This window comes from Artemia sp. Qi Xiang Cuo, chromosome 13 (genome assembly GCF_049724085.1).
Source record: "Artemia sp. Qi Xiang Cuo chromosome 13, ASM4972408v1, whole genome shotgun sequence".
NCBI classification, from domain to species: domain Eukaryota; kingdom Metazoa; phylum Arthropoda; class Branchiopoda; order Anostraca; family Artemiidae; genus Artemia; species Artemia sp. Qi Xiang Cuo.
Window position 1 is genome coordinate 41,351,271 of NC_142806.1, and position 20,540 is coordinate 41,371,810.

The 20,540-nt window shown below is 35.9% G+C and overlaps 3 protein-coding genes across 7 annotated transcripts in view; 2 read left to right on the forward strand and 1 right to left on the reverse strand.

Annotated features, from left to right (window-relative positions):
• LOC148945288 (enoyl-CoA hydratase domain-containing protein 3, mitochondrial) overlaps positions 1-10,110 on the forward strand; it is a 35,569-nt gene extending 25,459 nt beyond the window's left edge. Inside the window, exons 4-7 of the mRNA XM_089099583.1 lie at positions 948-1,138; positions 4,330-4,490; positions 7,091-7,205; positions 9,970-10,110. Of these exons, the coding sequence (XP_088955709.1) occupies positions 948-1,138; positions 4,330-4,490; positions 7,091-7,205; positions 9,970-10,087 (585 nt within the window). The 3' untranslated portion in view covers positions 10,088-10,110. The remainder of the gene's footprint in view (positions 1-947; positions 1,139-4,329; positions 4,491-7,090; positions 7,206-9,969) is intronic.
• Positions 1-20,540, reverse strand: part of LOC148945286 (uncharacterized) — a 354,164-nt gene that overhangs the window by 322,328 nt on the left and 11,296 nt on the right. The window lies entirely within an intron of this gene.
• LOC148945289 (ketohexokinase-like) lies at positions 10,005-20,496 on the forward strand. 5 transcript variants are annotated; one of them, XM_089099581.1, is made up of 2 exons: positions 10,005-10,141; positions 18,241-20,496. In XM_089099581.1, exon 2 carries the CDS (start codon positions 18,243-18,245, stop codon positions 19,179-19,181), a length of 939 nt encoding a protein of 312 aa, XP_088955707.1. In that variant the 5' UTR covers positions 10,005-10,141; positions 18,241-18,242; the 3' UTR covers positions 19,182-20,496. The 5 variants fall into 5 exon arrangements, with proteins under 5 accessions (XP_088955707.1, XP_088955708.1, XP_088955704.1 ...); XM_089099582.1 differs by lacking the exon at positions 10,005-10,141 and adding an exon at positions 14,924-15,002; XM_089099578.1 differs by lacking the exon at positions 10,005-10,141 and adding an exon at positions 14,927-15,026.

The window sequence follows — 20,540 nt, forward strand, 5'->3', positions numbered from 1 at the left end:
TTGTAGTTTTTCAGTGAATTTACTTGACGTGGTTTTTAGTCATAATTTTTATCTTTCACATCGACGGTTCTTACCTTCCTTACTCAAATAATAAAGCCTCTACGATTTTTCTATAGCTTCCCAAGGCAAACCCAGGAATGTTACATTTTTCCGCTTCATTTACGATTTTGCTCAACCTTTCTTAGAAATCCCTCGGCAAAAACGTGAATGTAATTCCGTTTTTTTCTCAATAACCCAGTCTAGGAGTAAATTTCCAACGGTACAATAAAATAGAAAAATCAGGCTTAAAATTACCAACCTCATGGTATAACGTTTTTCCTACAAATCGAATGAAGAAAATAGATGAGCGATTTCTGTTTTTGAAACCGTTTTTGAAAAATACGAAGAAGCCAAATTCACAGTTATGTCTTTGGATAGCCGCCTTGGCAATTACTTTTTTTTATCAATTGCCTCTCAACACGTTCAAACTGGAAATTGTACTTTGTAATGAAAGTAAACTGGAAAACCCTTTCATTCACAGACCTGCGAAAAAAAGTGATAATTTTTAGTGTCCGCCCCACCCCTCATCCCTCATATTTGGGATAATATTTGTGATATTTTGTTTTAACTTTCAACGTCCCTTATAACTTTTTTTCAATATGCTATTATCGAACATCGGATATTGAAGTTGCGGTGCAAACTATTCAAGTATAAATCTTTGGGAACAGGTACGACTTGCTTGAGAAGAAAACGCTGAAGTAGTTTCTTTGCAAGCTATGTTCTGGCTCTTTGTGATGCATTGCCAAGTTCTGGGATTAATTGAGCACCGTCACCAAAGATGATTCTGTTATAATAATTATGCTTCCAAGGAAAATAAATAGTTTGCTGATGTAAGACAGCTTGATAATTGTGACAAAATTAATGTTTTTATTTTATTTTTTACAACTTGATTTTCCTTTTCGTTCCAGAGAACTGAGAACGGTATTAATCATCATAGACGTGTGTTTGAGACGTGTGAATCACTGATGTGTGACATAATCAATATTGATGTACCAGTGATCGCACAAGTAAAAGGTCTGGCAGCAGCAGCTGGGTGTCAACTTGTTGCCACATGCGATATTGTTATTGCTGGGAATAGTGCCACCTTTTCAACTCCAGGGTTAGTTGCATTGACTTCAAAATGTATTAACCTGCATGACTAACCCCAGCTTACGGGTTTTATTATCACAATATTTGTATTGAAAGGATTTTTTCCCGTAAATTGTATATTTACACTTCCTTTTTGTAATTTAATATTACTTGATGTACAAATACCTGAGGCATTCAGTATTACAATAGGTCACGTCCTTTTTCGTATCTTTTCAAATTCCCGTATCTTTCAAATGTCCCAACGTTCAAACTCCTCTTTTTTCATGTTTTCCTTTCTCGTTTCATATTTTACTCTCATAAGTTCATACATCATCGCAAATTGGTCTCACAATTGTTACCTGGTCTGATACAATTAGAATCTAACACTATGAGATTCAGTTATAGTCAATTAACTTTGGAAGTCTACATCTCGAGAAATTTTTTTATTGATTTGACCTACTTTAGTAGTGAACCCTTCATATAGTGCGGTTCTTAAAAAAAAGTACTAGTAACATCGTGTTTGTCACAGCTGAACAACATAACAAATTCTTTGAGAAATTGAATGGTATTTGCTGGAATGTCGTGCGGTAGATGCAACTATTAACAGAAATAACACTCTGCTTAAGTTAGTGTATGATAAGTTAGTGTAGTGCTCCAAAGAAAAAAGGACATGAAAAAGCTACCTATTTGAAACTTTCACTATTAATCTATTAATATGATTTTAGAATTGGTGATCATTTGGATCTTAGTAAACCTGAGTCATAAATCTAATAGCTTTAAACTACTATCCTTAAAATTTTGCCTATTGGACCGTTTCTTAAAAATTTGGTTCATAACTCTACATGCCCCCCCCCCTAAAATGCACCCTACCTTTAAGGACAATATGCCAAACATAAAAAGTCAGAATATGGACACAAAGACTGCTTGTTCGTCAGAATCCTGAAGTATTATTTCTTTACTGTTTCCCTGGTTCCTTCGTAATGAGCAAATGGCCCTAAAGGCTTGGTAATGTGCTCATCCAGCCGGAAACTGAAAATCCTGAACTCCTTTCTAAGAGCCAAAAAGGATTGGAGCGTTTTTCTCTCGCTGTTTTGCTCCTAGGTACCCCCGTAACCTCCCATGCTATCAGATCCATTTTTCTAAACAGTCGATAGCTGGATTATTGAAAGATCCAAAGAACCTGACTTTAGGAAGTACATGACCACTCAAAATCATGCAAAGAATAAAGAGCTGTCTGATTAACCCGAGCATTTCGAGCCTATGACCCCTCCACAATAAGGGATTCATTCCTGACTCCGTGCAAAAACAAGCTAAATCCTGACCCATTACAAAACAAGTTGAGAACTGGGTGCAAAAACGGGCTAAGTTCAAGCTACGGAATCTCGATAAAGTGGCGCAAACACGAGCTAAGTCCTGAATTAGAGCAATAATGAGCTGAGACCTATTTCGTTGCAATATCCTGATTTGATAACAAAATGACCCTCTCACAGCCAAACGACAAAACGTTTAACAGAACCGACAGGCTTGTTGCACATTATTTGAGCCGGAACTATATAAGGATTTCCAATCTATATGTTAGGAGGACCAAGAATATTCGTTTTTCTTCTAACACTGCTTCCCCTCCTCCCACTGCAAAGTTTTTAGCAGAAAGGTAGGTGCATTTGGTCACTTGTTTGACCCAGAATGATGAAAGTATTTCTTATATATATGTTTTGAGGCGTAATGTGGACCAGTGGTCCCTACGGTATCATCTCCACTGTCAACCTTGCAGCAGAAAGATAGGCAGTTTTTTTCTCTCGAATCGGTTTTAAACTTATGAGGCAAGTACCTTGGGCCGGTGTGTGACATTGATGATTCTCAGAGGGGTACGCTCTTTCTCCGACATCGCACAAATGTACTCGGATTCGCTTGTAACTTGTAGAGCAAGTATCTTGGACCAAGGAGCAGATTCTCAGAAGCGTTTGCCGCTTCTAAGCTGCACCTACATTCATTGTGAAGTCACCAAATCCACTTGAAATTGGCTGTGCGCATAACTACAGCCATGGAGACTTCCCCAAGAAATGATATAGCACCGACGTTTTTTGTTCGAGGCCTGCGGAAGTTTAAAAGTTTCAAAAGTATAAGGCTGCTCAGAGTCAGAACTTCAACCAAATCTAAAGTGAATATCAGCATTCTTGATTCTTGGTCACTCATTCTTAAAGCTCTTCTAGAAGGTCACTTACAGCAGAAGCTATCAATCTTCAGCGATCACTCCCAAACGAATCAACCGAAATTTGTCAAGTTCCAACTTTTTTCTATCACGCTAAGTCTACCTTCCGTTTGCTGCTTCGCTGCCTCGCACCTAGCTTTAAAGCTGTCCCTTGATGGTCTGTGTGCATCGTTAAGGATGGATGTCTTTATGATTGTAATATGTGATTGTAGGCACCAAGAGGTCCATGACTAAATCTTAGTTAAAGAACAAAACAGAAACCTATGTTCCCATTTCTGAAACTAATTATTCTTAAAAGGAAAAAAGCTAGAGGCAAGATTGCCCTGGCTAAATACATGGACAGACGTTTTTATCGTAATGGCTTCTATATCAGGCATCTTCATTGGTGGCATCTCTAACGCAAAGCTGAGACAGTTTTGGTATTATAAGAGCGATAGGGGAGATGAATAAGAAATCGATAATATTTGCTAAACGTCTGTATGCTCTACTTTTGCCATTTATGCAACAAAGTTTACTTCAATATATTTCAATTTTTCTCTCTTTTACAAATTTTACTTTTCTCTTCTGTCAACTAACTTTATGGTAGTAATTTTTTTTACTTTTGTGGAGCTGTATAGTGTGATCCACAGTTTATATAATTATCCAGTATGATATTTCCCTATCTCACCCATTATAAAAACCCGGACCAAGGTGCAAGTTCTCCAGAGAACGTTTTTGTATATAGAAACATGGGCGGCATCAGATCTTTTCATGGGTAGACAAGTCAGACTGTGATCTAATCAGAAATAAGTGGAAACCCGCTATTAAGAATATTGCGCTTAGTTGGAAACAATCGGAAACAGATTAACCCGTTAATGCAGAAAAAAGTGGGAGGAGCTTTTTGTTCGTACCGAGAATGAAGACCAGAAATGATCTGCGATAAACTTACTGGATAATTCTATAAACTCTGATGTGATCCTACTAATCTTATACTTCTTTAAAGTTTCGCTTTTCGAATAATTATTTATTATTAGTGCCAATTTTGGACTTTTCTGTTCAACTCCTGGCATACCACTTGTACGGTGCGTACCTGGAAAGGTGGCCTCTTATATGCTTCTAACAGGCCAGCCAATCACAGCACAGGAAGCAATGGAAGTAGGACTCGTAAGCAAAGTTGTTCCAGAAAATTCTTTAGGTAATTTTTGTTTTGTGTGCCTAATTTGCGTGGTTTTTTTTTCTAAATAGAAAATAGACAATCTGTGTCATTGGATTTCTATTTTATTCAGTATGGAGATAAATCTCACTTTTTGTGCTTTTTTAATAGTGGATATCACCTACCACACGGTTTTGTAAGTGAGTTACATGTAAGAAAAAACAGTGTTTTTCAGGAACTAATGATTGTCAGTAGGTGAAATTCAAATGCGACTCTCATAAAAGGCGTATGATTCAGAAGTAAAGCAAAATTATCTAAGTCATATTTTTCAAATTTTCCGTTGAGTGATATTTCTGCTAAGAAATGACTGGTGAATATAGTCTTTACCAAGAAGCCTGAAAGGCAACTTGGGGTCTTTAGCAGGATTTTTCTGCTTATAAGTTGTTAGAACGTGTCGTTTTTAAACTTTGAGTTGACTTTTTTCAATTTTGAAATGAGCTTTTCCAACTGAGAGCGAAGCTTTAAATTTCAAATTCACTTGTTTTTAAATAAGAAGAAATCTTATCAATCCATATACTGTGAAATTTTGGGAAGAATGTGTAAATAGCTTGGTGCTAAAAATTTTGCTTGGCCTTTGTGTTTGCTATTGACTTTTAGGTACATTTGATTGTCGCTAGAAGGTGGTATGTTACTTTTAATTATACACAAGACTATTTGTGGTGTCAAACATTCTTTAAAGATTTGATGATGTTCTGTTCTTTTACTCGGCTAAATTTTTGTTGACACAGTAGGTTTTAGGCTTCTGCAGTGAGGCGATACCCAAACTCTTGTTTGTAGTTATTTTTATTCGATTCAAACTTGATTTGCATATTCAATTTTTCACTCGTTTTAAGATTTATTTATTCATTTACATTAATATATATTGTATGTTTGTTCGCATTTGATTGTTTATTTAATTTCTGTTCGTTTTAAGTTTCATTTATACTTAAATAGCAAACTTTTTTTTTCATTTTAAGCTTGATTTTCATATTCAATCTAAGCATTACTCGCTTTAAGATCTATTTATTCATTTATATTATTACCTGTTGTATGTTTTTTGCTATGATTGTTTATTTAATTTCTGTTCGTTTTGGGTTTCATTTATTCTTTAATAGAACAAAATGGCTATCTCAAAATTTTAATTGGATGCGTTTAGGGACATGATGGGCGGGGGGGCTAGTTGCACTCCAATCACTTTCAACTATTAAAAAGGGCAATAGCCTTTTAATTTCCAATTGAATGAGCCTGTTTTGAAGTTTCTACGACAACGCCTTATATAAAAAAAAACCTTATATGCCCCCAGGGCATAACTTAAAACCCTTGCCCTGAGGGTTGTGGGGGAGTGTCCTCCTCAAAAGTATATTTCTATGTGGAAATCAACTACGCTGAACAAAATGGCTATCTCAAAATTTTGATTGGATGTGTTTAGGGGAATGACGGGCGTGGGGGGGTTTTTTGGCTAGTTGCCCTCCAATCATTTTCGACTATTAAAAAGGGCACTAGAACTGTCGATTTCCAATCGAATGAGCCCCCTTTGAAGTTTCTACGACGACCCCTTCCATGTGAAGTGCCTCTGGGAGTAAAAAATAATAATAAAACATTGGAGCCGTATGGCCTTTACTATAGGCAACGCTACAGCGTTGCCTCTGATTCCAAGATATTTGACTTGTATGGAACGGTAAATTCCCCATTAACAAAGTTATGAAAAGATTGCTAAGTGTGCCTGTGGGTGACCTTGGCTAGTCACCGGGGAATCTTGTGTTCAACTCCTACGCCAGCAGCGGTTTTTCAAGCAATTATCTTTAATTTATTGAGTTGTATTACTTTCAAAAAATGTGTATTTTACTCATCGTAGCGTAAAGCCACTTGAAAATAAAGAACTGAGGGAAACTCCTAGATCATCTTACATATTGTTGCCCTTTTTAGAGCTACTGCCTGTTGTAGTCAAGTCCTTTTTTCGATTTTACACAAGATAAACTCATTGTCATTGATACGAAGACAAAACTAATAGTTGTGGTGGATGTTTATTTAGCTATATTTTACCTTTTGCTGCAATTTAAAACTTACTCTTGAGAGGGGGTCCATCAGTAATGCCTGAATTCATCACATGGTAGCTAATTAGGTTTGGAATGCTGTAATGAAATTTAAGTCTTCACAAAATATAAAATGCGGATCAACACTTGTCCATGTCCGGCTGTTCGTGAGACCCTACCTACGTTAACCTTCTGTTTGTTTATAACCATGATTTATAATAAACATCAATTTCAAAATAAATAAATGTATTTGTTGCATAAACATCCGCTGGATGTGACCAATTGATGAACGTTGAAAGCGTTATTGTATTAAATTTAACCTTACGAGGAAAGTGCAAGTCTAAAATCACAGGTATTTAACTTTCCTAAAAGGCACCCCACCATTTCAGGATTATTTTAATATTCAAAGGAGCAAATCAAAGCAATGGGTTCATTATTGTGAAGATCAACTTTCACATTAACAACAATTAAATTCGCCTATTGTTTGCTTCTTAACTATGAAACAATTGAAAATAAAATATAGTGTTGTCACTTTAATCTGTGTTTTATTTTGCTTTTCTTCTCGTTTAGATGCTGAAACTGAGAAAGTAATCGATGACATTTTGAAAAAGAGCAAATCAGTTATCGCACTGGGCAAAAAGTTCTTGTCTGAACAAAAGGAAATGAATATGATCCAGGCGCTGAAGTAGGTATTTATACAAGCTGTTCAAAAGAAAAAGGCGCCATAACAAAAATAATGTGTAATAGTTCTAGGTTTGAATTGTCCAATTAAGCAAGGATGAATTCTGTTTTTTAGGGGGAGGGGTTCAAGATTGTTAGCTGTCGATCAGATTCTGTAATTTGTTACCACTTCTGCTATTTGTCATTGCTTTTTATGTGATCGAATTTTACCCCATTGTCAATAACGTCATCGTATTTTTCTGTCCACGGACAAAGTGTCGCTCTTTTTATCCGTCATTGCGAAAAATGTTATCGTTTTTACCTGTTATAAATTAAAAATAAAATTCGTTTTCTAAGAGCTGTCAAAAAAAAGTAAAGTGCGATTCTAACACCTGAACCGAGCAGAAATCAGGTGATGTAATAAGTCAAACTTAGATTGAACAGAAACTACTGTGAATAAATGGAACATAAAAAGAACAGAAATTGAAAGGAATAATTAAGTCAAGCATAAAAGAACAGAGATTCCTTTGAATGATTAAATAAAACCTAAAAAGAAGGGAAATGAAAAAGAATGACCAAGTTAAAATTTGAACGATCAGAAAATGTCACAAATACGCAGGGCTATCGCCCCCTTAAACTTCTCAAGGGTTGAGTGTCGTTTGCGCTCCACTAAAAACATCTGAATTTTTAATATTTTTTTTTTCATTCTAATGTTAAAAAATCAACCTTTCAGACTCAATTGTAATGTGTGAACGAAGAAATACCTGAGGAGAAATGAATTCCCAAAAGAAAAAAAAATTTTAAACGAAACGGATATCTTAAAAAGTTGTGTCGATGCTACTTGCAGTTACGGGATGCACAAGGGCAAAGAGGGCGTAGGATAGAGGCTCCAATCACTGATTGATTACCCTCCAATCACTTGACTCAGAAAAAATGAACGGATGTCAGTATCCGTTTTACGACCGAGTGTCTACGACTATCTGTCCTATACGAAATGACTGGGGACAAAAATAGTGGAGACACGTCGCTCTTTACTGAATCAGTACAACTGCATTTATTCTAGTTTCATAAAGACTTGTTTTTTTTCTTATATTGAGCAAAATTTTATTGCTTATCTGTGAATGTAAAACGTTTCTTCTTTTTTTGCCATTACAAAAAGTATCAGTATTTTGGAACGTAATTGTCTTGTCTGGTTCGGCTAATGTATTGCAAATATCATAACCAACAGCAGGATTTTTATGGTTCTTGGTAAAATTACATCCCTGGAGGATAGATATCGGGGAAAATGTCACCCACGGAATAGGGTGCCTTCTTCCGTCAATTGTGGTCGTGAAAAGTTCCTCAACGGCACATTACGCACGCAAAAATTAAACCGGTGGTCATTTATTACCACTGAAAATTCCTTGGTAAGCTGAAACAGTGGGTGAATACAATTTTATGTGAGGAAAATCATCCATGGGTGTATTTCCTCTGATTACAATATTTCTGTGGGTACCATCTTCCGTGTGTCCAGTCTTACCTGGATTCTGAAAAATCTTGCTATTGATTACAACAGTTATTGGGAGAAACAAAACCCTTTTTGAAGGACTTAGGCGCGGGCCTGACTTTAAAAGACAAAACAATTATGTATAAAAATGAAGACATTTTTTGGAATGACGCTTTGTTCAAACAAGGGGAATGTAGTGAAAATGTACTGAAATATGTCCAAATATCTCAATATAAAAGTTTGAATATCTCAAGCATAATGCTCCCCCCCTCCTGAATAAATTATCCGATATCCCTCCATTAAAATTTTGCCTGTCAGCAGCTATGACTAAATATCAAATCAGAAAATGTTGCAGATGAAATGTATTACTGTGGTTGTTTTGTTGTCTCTTTCGGAAGAGGGTAAAGGAGGTGTTACTGATATACCCAGCTCTGTGGCTGCATCCTTGAAGAATAAATTGTATAACTTTGAGCAGTTAGTAATGGTGCTAAAAAAAATAAAGGGCTGGAATATTCTGTGCAAGAGAGATGTATCATCGACAGAAAAAGACGTAATTTGTCCAGGGAATGTTGATGTTTGCTATGAAAAAATGAAACAGACGTAGATGATAGCCTCTAGAACTGACTTTTCGTCATTAAAACGCTTATATCATAAGTTTGAATAAAAACATGTCATGAAGTCTTTAACGCGTCTTTGCAGTTGAAATAAAATGATCTACTTAGTTTCTTGGCATTTGTAGAAAATGTTTTCTTTTTGTTTAAATTCCCAATTTCAATGGTTGAGCTGTGCAAGGCCGTACCCAGAAGGGGTGTTAGGGGGGTTTTAACCCCCCACGAAATGTTTGTCTGACTCTTCGACTCGTAAAAACATAAAAAAATGGATGTAAACAAATTTTGTATGCGTTTTTTGAGTTTTTTTTTGTGTAACCCCTCCCCCCCCCCCGAAATTTTGTTTTGAGTAAAGCCCCCTCCGAAAAAAAAATCCTGGGTACGGCCTTGGAGCTGTGTGCTGGGTTTACCCTACTTTCTGACAAAAAAAGATTGATGTTTAAATTTATATTTGAGTCTACGAAATGCTTTTTATAGCAATTATGACCAGAATTTAAAATAGTTGATTCAATGCATTCCAAAACTTCGATTGCTTTATAAACCCCTTTTTCTTCAAGTACTTCTTCAGTTGTTTTTAAATATTTTCCCGAGATTGATTCGTAATTTAGACTAGCTTAACTGAACATGAAATACACGGTGTGCTTTGATGATTTGTTTCACGTCCAAATTTTTTATTTGTTTTTTGTCCTTTTCAGAAAAGGTACCGAGGTAATGGTTGAGAATTTGAGGTTAGAAGATGCACAAGAAGGCGTTAACAGTTTCAAAGAGAAAAGGAGTCCAACCTGGAAGCATTCAGTGAAAACTGTTCACTAAGTCCTTTCAAGTGCCTTTTTTAGCACAAGTAAATAAAAAATCGGATAAATTACAGTTAGTTTTTAATCACTTTATAAGTTACGATCCTAGGAATATTTTTACTTCTGATATACGTGTGAAAGCCATTTAAGCGTTTCAAAGGATTTTGTGATTATTTTTTTTTAGAAAATGAAAGGGGACTCCCCTGTAGCCATAAGTGAGGAAAACTAGCATCAAAAGCCGCTTCTTAGCCCCCTTAATTTTCATAAATTGATGGCACTCTTCTCACTAATTGTCAACTATCATTCGGGATACATCTGAATTAGAATTGCTAGCAACTTGCTAGTATGGTCACTAATCCTTGTATCAGAGCTGTACCCAGGATTTTTTTTTCGGAGGGGTTTTACTCAAAGATTTTTCGGGGGGGGGGTGCCCAAAAAACTAAAAAAACGCGTGCAAAATTTGTTTATATTCATTTTTGTTATGTTTTTTACGAGTCAAACAAACATTTTGGGGGGGGGGGGTGTTCAAATCCCCTGCCCCCCCTCTGGATACGGCCTTACAGTACTAGTTCCTGCCTTGATACATTTAACGTTTCAAGCAAATTTATAAAGAAATGGTTGTTATTCATAAATGACTGGTGTATAGGGTGGGAAGAATTCCCAAACCGGCCTTATTTCTCTTGCACTAGTACGATATCTCTCAAGGACTATCTACTTGTTTTATTTCGTTTTTTTGTCAAAAGTTGAGTTGGCGATCTGCTTGCTGCGCTTTCATGATTTTCTTTTTATTGCAGGCTTGTAAGCTACTTTCACATTTCTGTTATGGATTTTCATCTTTAAGTCTTCTGTTTCTAGGTTCAATGTACCCTACATTGTTATGTACTTTATGCTCTATTTTATGTTATACTTTGTGGGTATTTTATGCATGATGTCTAGTGTTATTCGGTGAATCGACAAAAAAAATCGGCAGGATTAATGAATATGCTGTTTTTAATTAGGGTTTTGTTCTATCGAGAGAAAGGAAATTAACTCGAAGAAAGAAAGACATTTTTTCTACAAGGCTTAGAACAGCAAGACTGTCCATAATCAAAAAATAACTCGTATATTTTTCATAGTTTTGGTCTAGAACCTCATTAATTGCCATCACACATGCTGTATTCATTTGTGAAGTCTGAGACTCCCCCCCACCGTGCCTTACATTTTATACTTTCTAGCGACTCTAGACTTAATGTGTACTCTATTTTACGGTTCAAGCAATCAATTTTAAATTTTGCTTTTCCAGGGGTTCGTTTTGGGTTATTAGCAAAATCTAAAAGTTTTTTCAGAGCCTTTCACTCTAAAAAAAAAAAAAAAAAAAACCATAGGGTTTACCGAAAAATTTCAAGTTGAAGGTAACGACAAATCCTTTTTCTAAATAATTGCTTCTGAACTTTCCATAAGCTTACTGAAAGCTTATTCTTGTAAGGAATGCATTTCAATTTTTGGTGGCTGGAGCAGTAGTTAAAACGCTGTTTTTCTGTTCCTGGAATAAGTCAACGGGGTAAGTCATATAGAACAACGACCTATAGTTCTTAGGTTTGCTGGTAAATGGTGTCCTGAAACTTAAGTAATTTCTAGTTTATTTTCTAGCTCTTACTATTCCTGGTAAGTTATACTTGTGGGCAACCAAGTTCTTATAGTTTTCGACTCGATATCATCAAGTTGCTTTTTTTTCAGGGTATGCACGATAGTTTGCCCCTAGTATAAAGAGCAACCTCCACCCCATAGTAAACCAAATTGAGAAATTCATGGCTGAGGTAAAATACATAGTCGAAAATAATCTTATTTTTTCGTTGATCTAAAATTTCCAATTTTTGCCAAAGTTGAAAATGTCATAAAAAAGTAATTCGCTGAAAAAAGTACTTATTTTGCAAAAGTATGTCGAAAAAACGATCCATTATCCTAATAAATTATAACGGCGGATTCATTATCTTCGAGAATCCTTAGCAAGACCATATCCAGGGGGGGGGGGTAGGGATTTTAACCCCCCCCCCCGAAATGTTTGTCTGACTCGTAGAAATGTAACAAAAATGGACATAAACAAATTTTGCATGCGTTTTTTGAGTTTTTTTATAACCTCCCCCCCCACCAAAAAAAATTAGTAAAACCCCCTCCAAAAAAATCCTGGGTACGGCCTTGATCCTTAGTTCAACATTTAAAAGTGTTGTATATAGCAAAACGTTTGTGTTTTTCTTGTGTATTAATTATTAGTTGTCCTCCTTCCTTTTGAACCGTCTGACGATATTATCTCAAAATTTTGATCCGAAGTTACTGGGGCTTGGAGGTGATTGAGGCAAAAGTGTTGTGGGAGGGGGCCGGCTGTCCTCCGAGAGCTTTTTGTCCTTGAAATAAGTGCTAGAAATGTCAATTTCTGATCAAGTTCCTGAGACGATCTGTTTTGTAAGAAGTACCCAGAAAAAGAGTGATACATAAGAGACGCATTTGATTTGAAGCTACAGGTGTGACTTTGATTTCTGCTGATTTGGGGTTTGAAAGCCTACATAAGCTATTTTATGTTCGTTTTAAGTTTAATTTTGTTCTTTACTTTTAATTGAAAACTTGTTTTTATAATCTTGCTGTTTAGTAAATACTGGTTCCCAGTTTAATAATGCCCAGCTAATAACCAATGGTTGTGCCACACTATCCTTCCCAGTATTGAGAATTAACCAAGTACGATGTTTTCCATTTATGTTGTGTATTTGTTGTTTGTCTTTCACTGAGGATGTTGCGGATTTTTGTCACGTAAGGTCATTAGATGCAACATGCCCTTCGACAAATGCTATTACTAAACCTAGACGAGATCAGAGCTGCTTGTGGATTCCTTTGGATCAATTCACCCATTTGGTCACCTCACAATGATGACCAGTGTACAACTTTTAGAAGAAAAGGTACTCCCGTATAATCCATAACACACTCGAGAAGTGAAGTTAGGTTAATCATAATGAAATACTTCAGTTTATACAATACTTTAGTTTAAATAATAATGTAATATATAAATATATTTGCACATTATGGGGTGTGGATAAAGTAACCTAACGTAACCTTACCCCCCCCCCCTAATGGGCAAATATATAGCCCAAATTATATAAGTCCAATGTAGCCTATTCTGTGACGCATCATTTATCTTTGTAGCTATGAGTCGGTTTTCTTTGATCTTAAGATCAGCAAACTTCTCGAGTGTGTTCTGGATTGTACGGGAGTACTGAAACAAATTCTACCATTTGTGCTACATAGGGAAAACATAGTTCTTTCTAATCTATACTGTCTAGTATAATATATTACTTTGACATATACTGATGGCTTCGAAAAGAAGGACTAATAGGATCTAATCGACATGGTGATGGGACACGGAAATATCCTCAATCATATCATAAAAATTTGCCAGTAAAGACCAGACCTGAACCCAACATCCTGTAAGATGCCATCAAAATTTTGTAAAGAAAACAGCAAAGGATTTTTTTAGTTTGGTATTTCACCTTACAGAGAGTCTTAATTCTATGGTGTATCATCTCTTGTATTCATTCTTATGGATTCATAGACGTTCTTCATTGCACAACTTATTTTTGTGTTATATGATGAAAAAGAAAATGAGCTAGATGGCAACACGTTTACCTCTATAAGCTATTTTCCTCATTTTCTTCCTATAGTTTTCTTGATAAAGAGCCATTATATTTCTTCATTTTCTTGTTAATCTAAATGCAACAATTACATACGTTGGGAATTCCCACTTGTCTCTTATTGTGGTTTATTCTAGAAAGGTTTTTCAGGGAGGATGCATTTCACAATAATTCTCCCATGCTTTCTGTGAGGGGAGGAACTTTTTTTCTAACAAATCCCAAATTAAAGACAAACTAGAAGAAAAGAGCAAAATTATGAAAATGTTGATAGATGAAAGAAATATAATCACATCGATTGCGTTAGTAAACAATTACTTTTTTTTCTTTTTTATGCAAGTCAAACTTATAATTTTGTTTATTAGTCTGCAAAATTTTATTACGAAAAGTAAGATTAAACGTTATCTGTATAGCTTTGGACTTAGGTTTCAGTTCATTTTTAACTTTCCGTTGGTAATACTGGACTTGAGTAAATAGTAGACAGTCGTGAATTTACTGTAATTGAGATGTTGAAAAGCCAAATCGATCAGTCCTATATTTTAGATTTTATTGGACAAGAGCTTAATCGACTTCCGACTTTTTCTTTCATGACGCACTTACACTAAAAACGATAGATTACTATGAACAAGACAGCTGAAGCAATTCCAGATACTGCTAAGCAAACAATAATAAAAAAAGGAACCCAAAACACTATTTTCATCAAATAATTGCTAGACCGTTTTGGTATTATAGTTCATTTCTCAATCCCTTTACTAGGTTGCTGCAACCGCTGCAACCACGATATCATCTATTTCACTTTGTGGAGTTTAAGTTCAATTCATGTGACAGCTGAACGATTCAAATTCAAATTTAAAAATAGATATGAAGGAAATCATATTAAGGATTGATTACCTATGTGTCTCGATTTTCAAGGAATTCAAGCCAAAGTATTACACTTACTTTTCTGAAATTCGACAAAAATATATTTGTGGTTATAAAAAGTCAGTGAATCAGAGATATGCAATATAAAACCATCAGCATGATGGATGTGTTTAATTGGCCAACCTTGGCCAATTTTATGCTTAAATACACTTTTAAATATCGTTTTACTTTCACTTACTCGTGAATTATTCTTTTTCTTCCGAAAAAATCAAAACCGCAACATTTTCATAAACGTCGGTAATCTGCATAGTCAACAATGCAGAACAGATTATCAAGTCCTATACATGATGAATGATAAGGACTTTTACAGCAACGTGCAAATCAATGACATTTTAGTTCCCATAGTCTTTCACATTGAGTGTAATTTCTTTTTGGATTTAATAAGTATTTAGGCTTATTTTACAGTTGGTAAAGTTTTAAAATTCCAACAATCTGAAAGAAACTTCCTTTCATAAGTTATATATTTTACCGAATTAAACTGTCTTGTCTCATCAACTCCAGCCACTCAATACGATTCTTATTTGACATTAAATGAAAAAAAAACAAGTGTTTTCAACTGAAAGTAAGGAGCAACATTAAAACGAACAGAAATTATTACGTATATGAGGGGGTTCAACCCCTCGTCAATACCTCGCTCTTTACGCTAAAACTCGAATTTTGTTCCAGTTCTTTAAGAGTGGCCCCTGAATCTCAAAGGCCGTTTAATTAGAATAAAAAGCTCTTTTGAAAGTAGGCTACTAAAAAACTTTAGCGTAAAGAGCGAAGTATTGACGAGAGAGCGAACCCCCTCATGTACGTGGGGGAAAAAGGAGCGTGGGAGGGGGCCTAGTTTCTTCCAATTTTTGGTCACTTAAAAAGGGCACTAGAACTTTTAATATTCATTCTAATGAGTCCTCTCGTGATATTCTAGGACCACTGGGTCGATACGATCACCCCTGGGAAAAAAAAAAAAACAAGTAAATACGCATCCGTGATCTTTCTTCTGGCAAAAAATTCAAAATTTCACAGTTTTGCAGATAGGAGCTTGAAACTTTTGCACTAGGGTTCTCTGATGCTATGAATCTGATGGTGTGATTTCCCTTAAGATTATATGACTTTTAAGGGGTGTTTCCCTCTTTTTCTGAAAACTAGGCAAATTTTCTCAGGCTCGTAAATTTTTATGGGTAAGACTAAACTTGATGAAACTTACATATTTGAAATCAGCATAAAAATTTGATTCTTTTGACGTATCTATTGGTATCAAAAATTCGTTTTTTAGAGTTTCGGTTACTATTGAGCCGGGTCACTCCTTGCTTACAGTCTACGCCTACGCTCCTTACCACGAACTCTTTGATTAAATTCATTTTCTTTGTAAATCTACTTTCCATTGAAATTGTGTTCAACTATCTTCAGTAATCTGGAAAGATTACTGTCAAAATTCAATTCTGGCTTACATAGAATTCTTTCTGTCTTATTGTCTGCCTCCATCTTTCTCTCTGCCCTCTCCTCCCCGTATTTCCATCTCTTTCTTTCGCTATATCACTTTATCTCTCTTGAACTTTTCTCTCATCTCTATACTATTTGTTGTAATCATGTATTTACTGTTGATAAATTTTATTTTATATATTTATTTGATTGTTGTTGTTTTTGGTGGGGGGGGACACATTTTGGGGATATACCCATGCTGTCAAAACATAAAAAATACAGAAGAACTATTTCGTAACTTTATGAAGGTATTATGAAACTGTAACAATTAAGTTTCCGGGTAGGTAACGATCGTCCTTGAATGTCTTCATTAAATACATGCTATTTAATAATTATTTTTGTCAATATTAGAAAAGTTTACCTATTTTTGCCATTCTAGTGAATTATTAGGACAAGAGGGATCCCCAGAGGAGGGACAGATAACAAACCTTTTCCCCAACCTTTTGACTGCTGGAATTGAACCCCGGGTCCAATCTTGCGAGGTAGAGCATTACTCCATTGTGTCACCACAGAAAAGGGGAATAATCAGGCTTATGAATAATAATCATTTAAGGCTCGTTTGAAGAAATCATTCAATGTTTGGTATGGTACACTTTATATAAATAATATAACAGTAAGATCATGGCTTAGTGATTTTTGGCTACTTAATCCAAACAGCTCCTCCCATTTAGTCTGCCATCATCGGTCCAGTGTATATTACCCTGGAACGCGTATTTTCACAGAAACTTTCTCAAAATACCTTTGAAACCAGCTCGAGACTTTGAAACATATTTGTAATTCCTAAAAACGTCTAATAATAACATTGCAGTACTAATTACCGATTTTTATATATGTATTGGAATAAATTAGTTTAAAATTAGATCCTTTAAAATTTAGTGTTACAAAGGTGAAGCTAAGTTTTGCTTTCAAGAGAAATCTAACTTGTCTACCCATGAAAAAATCAAATGTCGCTTATGTTTATGCTTGTTTAAATGTTCTCCGGTGCACGTGCATCTCGGTCCGGCTTTGTATAATGGTTGAGATAGGGAATACTCATACTGTATTATAGTTATATACAGTGGTATGGTAATAAAAAATTGACCGCGACAAATCTACGCTGAGCCTCCAACTACCATGAAAAACATAATATATTTTTTGAAATTACAAGTATTTAATTTGCTGTCCATTTGGCTGATAAATTTGCCTGTATCTTTGATGTATTTCTAGCGATTATGGCCAATAATGTATGTCTGGTCAATAAGGAAAATTGGATAAATTCCTGTAATTTCGTCGTATATGTATTTTTTCCATCAGTTGGGAAGAAATTTACATTGGTAAATTATTTTCCCACATAGCCTGTCCTGCTGTATGAATGGGAAACTTATTTTACCACAATTTCAGAAGTAAGATAAATCAAATGCTTTTGGCAATGGCGGCAAGGATTTTATTGTAGTAAATTATATACTACGTTTGCACATTCCAGAAGCTATCTATGGTACAGCTATATTTTAGAGCTTATAGCCACAAAGTTGTTCTTACCCAGTAAATTTAGAAATAAGCCTGTTAAACACCATTTCTGTATCGTGCTTATGTATATTCATTTTGGGAATAGTGTCATATACTCTACTCGTACAAAACACTTCACTGTTATTTCCCTGTTTTGTAGTAACATTAGTCATAAAATTTCCGATGTCCTGAAAAATCGGATGCTCAAGAAAAGCTGTAGTTTATATTCTTGTGCTGACGGTGTTTCGCCTCAAAAAGGCTTATGCCAGCTTTGCCTCAAACTCAGACTATCTGTATTGGCCTTTTTCCTACAATTTGCCATGGCAACTTGATTTTAATTCAAAATCAAGTCTCTGATGGCGAAGCAGGTGGTGGTGGTGGTGGGGGGGTTAATTTCGCCCCCTTAATTTTAAGAATACCCTTTTTTGGCATTTTCTTTGAAAAAATCCTTGTCTGGCAACGTTTTCGGGAATTGGCGCCCCTGTAGTGAAGCAATGCACGTACCTGTGGAGTCATTATTGACCTCTTTTCATTGCCATCTATCGAACTAGTTTCTCAAAATACCGTATTTAAACTCTTTTTGAAACGGGTTCCATTTCATGTGGTCTGAACGATTTTAGTCGGTTTTTATTTTACAATATAATTTCAGGAATGGAAAAATCCAATCCGAAGAGGATTTTGGTTGTGGGACTTTTATGCGTGGACATAATCGCAGAATGTGATTCCTATCCTATTGAAGATACAGATCAACGCTGTAGAGAAATGAGAAAACAAAAAGGTGGTAATGGTGCCAATACGAGCTACGTTTTAGCCGAGTTCGGAATTAGTGTGGATCTATTGACAAATATTGGTTCTGGTAATGATACGGAATTTGTGAAAATGTCTATGAGCTCTGTAGATTTAAGCAAAAGCCTTCATGTAAATGAGCCAATGCCTACTTCGTTAGTAATAATAAACGCCCAAAACGGCTCCCGTACTATTTTACATTCAGGGCAAAGTCTACCAGAATTGAAACTTGATGATTTTACCAGAATTAATTTATCTGAATATCGATGGATTCATTTTGAAGGCCGTTCAAGTAATGCAGAAAACATTTGTGAAATGATAGCTTTCATTCGCCATTTCAATCATAATACTGACGATCCTATAATTATCTCAATCGAGATAGAGAAGTGCCGCGAAGAGATAATTTGCTTTTTCGACAAGGCTGATGTTGTGTTTGTATCAAAAGATCATGTGAAATTCCACGGATACCATACACCTGAAGATGGGATACAAAACCTTATAACAAAGTGTAAGCCAGGTGCAACTTTGATATGTGCATGGGGTGACAAAGGTGCATGGGCTAAACCACCCTCTGGTGAGATAGTAAAAAGTTCAGCTTATCCGCCAAACAAAGTCATAGACACCCTCGGGGCGGGTGATACGTTCAATGCGACTATGATATATTCTTTGATGCAAAACATACCTCTCCAAGAATCGCTTGAGATTGCCTGCAGAATATCAGGAGCTAAAGTTGGTCAAAAAGGCTACCAAGGTCTCAGAGAACAAATCGAAGATTACTTCATTAAAAGTGGATGTATTATGTAAAAATTCTTATTAGCACTTTGTCCTTGCTGTTAAAGTCCTAATGTATGTCTTAATCACAGAGAGAGAGAGAGATTGAAATGCAACTTGCAATAACTCGGTTAGAATATAGATACTTTAAACGTCAGCTTCCTCTGTGGGCAGAGCCGTTCCTAGGGTTGGTGGTGCCCTGGAAAAAATGAATTACAGCACCCCCTCCCGACTCAAATAAAAGCAAAAAGGCCGAATCAAAGTTAAAAATTCGATCAAAGTGGGGAACCCCCAGCCGTGGTGCCCCTCCCCGCCATGGTGCCCAGAAAAGTTGCCCCGGTTGCCCCCACCTTGAACGGCTGAGTCTATGGGCTGGGTTGACATGGCCAGAAATATTTTGGAGTTGTTCATCTTATTATTCTCCGTAATCTGCCACCAAAGTGCTACAAGTAATTTATATATTTGTACGCATGCATATGCAGATGAATTCCTTCTAGAAGATTGTTGAGGCATAGCATAAAGTTGCCCACTAAGAATGGTTTCATTGAGCCTGATCAAGAACGTATCCAGATTTTTTTTATTTTTTTTTTTGGGGGGGGGGGCTAAAAAGACTAAAAAACAAATCAAAAATTTGTTAATATTCATTTTTGTTGCTTTTTTACGAGTTGGACAAATATTTCGCGGTGGGGGGATTCAAACCCCCCTGGATACGGCCTTGAGTCTGATGTTGGCCCTGAGATCACTTGCCCATAAGGTATCCCCAAATAAAATTAGGAGGCTAAGGTATAAGATAATTTGTGCCCATTCAAAAACAGTCTTAAGACCGATCCTATGGGTCTTTAAGGTATTCCTTTTAGCTAATTTTTCTAACAGAATTGACGCGTTTCAATCTTTTGATAATTTTGTGATAAGTTTTCGTACTAATCATAACTGTCCTTTCATTTCTGAATCTTGCTATTGGAGGGGGCGTTTCCTCCATAAATAGATAATGTTGTCATTTATTCTTTTGAGCAACTCTGTTCTGTATGAAAAAATTAGGGTGGAAAAAGTAGACAGCAAACACGTAGCCTACCATAATTTCATTCTTTGTGCTTCCACCCTCCTAAAGGTTGAGTATGCGTGCATCTATCTAAAATTATAGGTACTGTTCTAAAATCCGGGACAAACGCATCGAGGAAAGCAAAAATCAGATAGCCATTACCCGGTAATTAATTAAAAAAAAGTTTTCCGAGCATAAACAAGGCTTTCTCACTCCGGAAATTATATTTAAACTTTAGTTTTTGGGGTTTAGGGGGGAAAAGGTACCTAGGTTAGGTTCCGTATTTAATATATGTTCTGTTTTACCCCCCCCCCCCTAATTTTCCAATATATATCGCACGTTTTTCAATGAGC